At 42.6% G+C, this 2,821-nt stretch overlaps 1 protein-coding gene across 1 annotated transcript in view; it reads left to right on the top strand.

The window, feature by feature from the left end:
• FUCA1 (alpha-L-fucosidase 1) overlaps nucleotides 1-2,821 on the top strand; it is a 23,719-nt gene that overhangs the window by 18,548 nt on the left and 2,350 nt on the right. Inside the window, exons 4-5 of the mRNA XM_012811386.2 lie at nucleotides 11-211; nucleotides 1,316-1,503. Coding sequence (XP_012666840.1) covers nucleotides 11-211; nucleotides 1,316-1,503 — 389 coding nt within the window. The remainder of the gene's footprint in view (nucleotides 1-10; nucleotides 212-1,315; nucleotides 1,504-2,821) is intronic.

The raw sequence follows: 2,821 nt of genomic DNA, 5'->3' as shown, positions 1-2,821 counted from the left end.
CCCCGTTTAGGATGACGTGGTAGTGAATGACCGATGGGGTCGGAACACTTCCTGTCACCATGGAGGATTCTACAACTGTCAAGATAAATACATGCCACACAGCTTGCCAAGTCACAAGTGGGAGATGTGCACCAGCATTGACAAGCTGTCCTGGGGCTATCGTCGCAACATGGTGATATCTGAGGTGGTAAAAGAATCTCAGATCATTAAGGTAAGAGCACCTACTGACCTCCAACCAGCCTTCAGAGAGTAAGAATAGCTCTCTGAGTGAAAGTCAGGTCACTAGGACCCATGAGGGTTGTTGAACATACTAACAAACCTATCCCAAGAAAGTGGTTACAGTTACAGAGGGAAGTTGTACCCTAGAGGTTCTTCCCAAGATCATATTTTCAATTGGACATGTGGGTTGACTCAAATTTCTTGCAACCACAGAGGGATAATTAGATAGACTTGAGGATTTTTCTTAATGGTAAAAATGTTGATGAATGCCATATAATTAATCATTGAGTGAAAAAATCAGTTACATATTATTGCAACTATATGAAATTACCTGCCTAGGAAAAGGACTGGGAGACATGAGAAATTAACGAGCCAAAGGAATCTGTAGTCCTGCCATGATTCTCCTTTTAACGTTTTTCTGTATATGGCCTTAGTTTTTCTGAGCTGCCTGGAAGTTTATCGGTTCAAGGTCACAGTAAACACATATACACCCCCAATTTCCACTCCAGAAGCCTTAAAGAATATATCTCTTTGCTTCAGTTTTCCCCAAAGGGCAGCACATGCATTTCCTATAGCCCAAGACAGTGAGTGGTCTGAAATTCTTCACACTCTTCCAGCTGCCAGCGTCTCTTCGGTAGCTGCTCAAGCGGTCTCCTCTCTAATCCCTGTATTCTCTGCGTCACTCCCCGTGAACCCATCACATTTTCTCTGCATCACTCCCCGTGAACCCGTCACACTCTGCTGTTTCTTGTCTCAGCTTCCCTGTTCATACCCTTTGTTTCTGAGATATGACCCTTCCTACTCCATCCTAAGTGCAGTCTCCCAAAAAGTGCCTACGACCAATCCCTGGAATATGAGTTAATGCATTTCTTCATCTTATAGTAGGATTCTTTAGTTTTCTCATATGAGCCTCCCCTACTTTCATAATGACCAAAAAAAAAAAAAAAAAAAAGATAGAATTTTAAAATGGTAAAGGATATTCCCAAAGCAGGGAACGTGGCCTAGCTTACTTTTCTTCTTTTAGTATCTCTGTGTTCCAAGCGTGATGGCAGATTTGGTGTCCGTGCTAGGCTGTCACTGTTTCTGCTCTCTCCAGGAACTGATTCAGACAGTAAGTTTGGGAGGCAACTATCTTCTGAACATCGGCCCAACTAAAGACGGATTGATTATTCCCATCTTCCAAGAAAGGCTTCTTGCTGTTGGAAAGTGGCTGAGCATCAATGGGGAAGCTATCTATGCCACCAAACCGTGGAGGGTGCAGTTGGAGAACATGACATCTGTATGGTGAGTTGTTTCTTCCATTATGTACAGGAACAAGACTGTTCCATCCTCAATTGGCATATCCTTAAATCCACAGTGGAACAAGCCTGGCAGGAAGTCGCCTTGAGGAAACCCAAAAGCTGTTCTTTTCGTATAAAATTTGTGCCCCAGTTGAGTTATGTCTGGCCTACTGGGATATCTTTAGTGAAGGAGGTGGTAAGCTTAAAGGAAGGGGCTACAAAGCATCAGTCAATTTAGTTGAGATTAGTAGCTTGCCTCCAAAAAATAGTAATAGCTAATCCTTGCATTGCACCTCCAGTGTACAAGGCTCCATTCTAAATTCTTTCCATTCCTATTTGAGCTTCTGAATCTAGTTATTTGATCTTGGGCCCTAGTTTTTAACTGCAAAATGGAGTGATGATATTTAACTTTATAGAGTTGTTGTGGGATTAAATGAGATAATATATGTAAAGCACTCAGCAGAGTGCCAAGCACATACTAAGTGTTCCATAAAAGCTAACTGCTGTTGTTATACCAAAGATCTTTGGTATAACAAAGGAAAGCACCTGAATCCTACTCTGTTTTGGATGAATTTCTATTTAGTGATTATCTTTGTTTTCTGTTGCTATAGCTGAATACCGCAGACGGAGTAATTTCTAAAGAATAGTGGTTTATTTAGCTCTGGAGGCTGGGAAGTCCAAGAGCATGGTACTTCATCTGATGAGGGACTTTCTGTTCTGTCGTGGTATGGTAGGAGTTATTGGATGATTAGAGGGCAAGAGCATGCCAGCCTGGGTCTCTCTTCCTCCTCTTCTTTCTTTCTTTCTTTCTTTCTTTCTTTTTTGGACATAATCTCGCTCTGTCACTGTGAGCAGAGTACAGTGGGATCCTCAGAGTTAACTGCAACCTCAGACTCCTGGGCTCAAGCGATCTTCCTGTGTCTCAGCCTTCTGAGTAGCCGGGACTATAGGCAAGCACCACCACACCCAGCTAATTTTTTCTATTTTTGGTAGAGATGGGGTCTCACTCTTGCTCAAGCTGGTCTCAGACTTCTGGTCTCAAATGATCCATCCTCCTGCCTCCGCCTCCTAGAGTGCTAGATTACAGGCATGAGGCCACCACATGAGCCTCTCTTCCTCTTCTTCTAAGTCACTAGTTCCATCATGGGGCCCATCCTGAAGACCTCAGTTAATCCTAGGTGCCTTGCAAAGATTCCCACCTCTAAATATTTTACCATCAACACATGAAATTGGGGGTTAAGTTTCCAACACATATATTGGGGCTAGGGGGACATTCAAACCATAGCAGTGATTTTCTTCTTCTTTTTTTTTTTTTTTTTTTT

This window comes from Otolemur garnettii, unplaced genomic scaffold, assembly GCF_000181295.1.
Source record: "Otolemur garnettii isolate 467f Iridium unplaced genomic scaffold, OtoGar3 scaffold00156, whole genome shotgun sequence".
NCBI classification, from domain to species: domain Eukaryota; kingdom Metazoa; phylum Chordata; class Mammalia; order Primates; family Galagidae; genus Otolemur; species Otolemur garnettii.
Note: the sequence above shows the minus strand (reverse complement) of the source record. Positions and strands in the feature narration are given on the sequence as shown.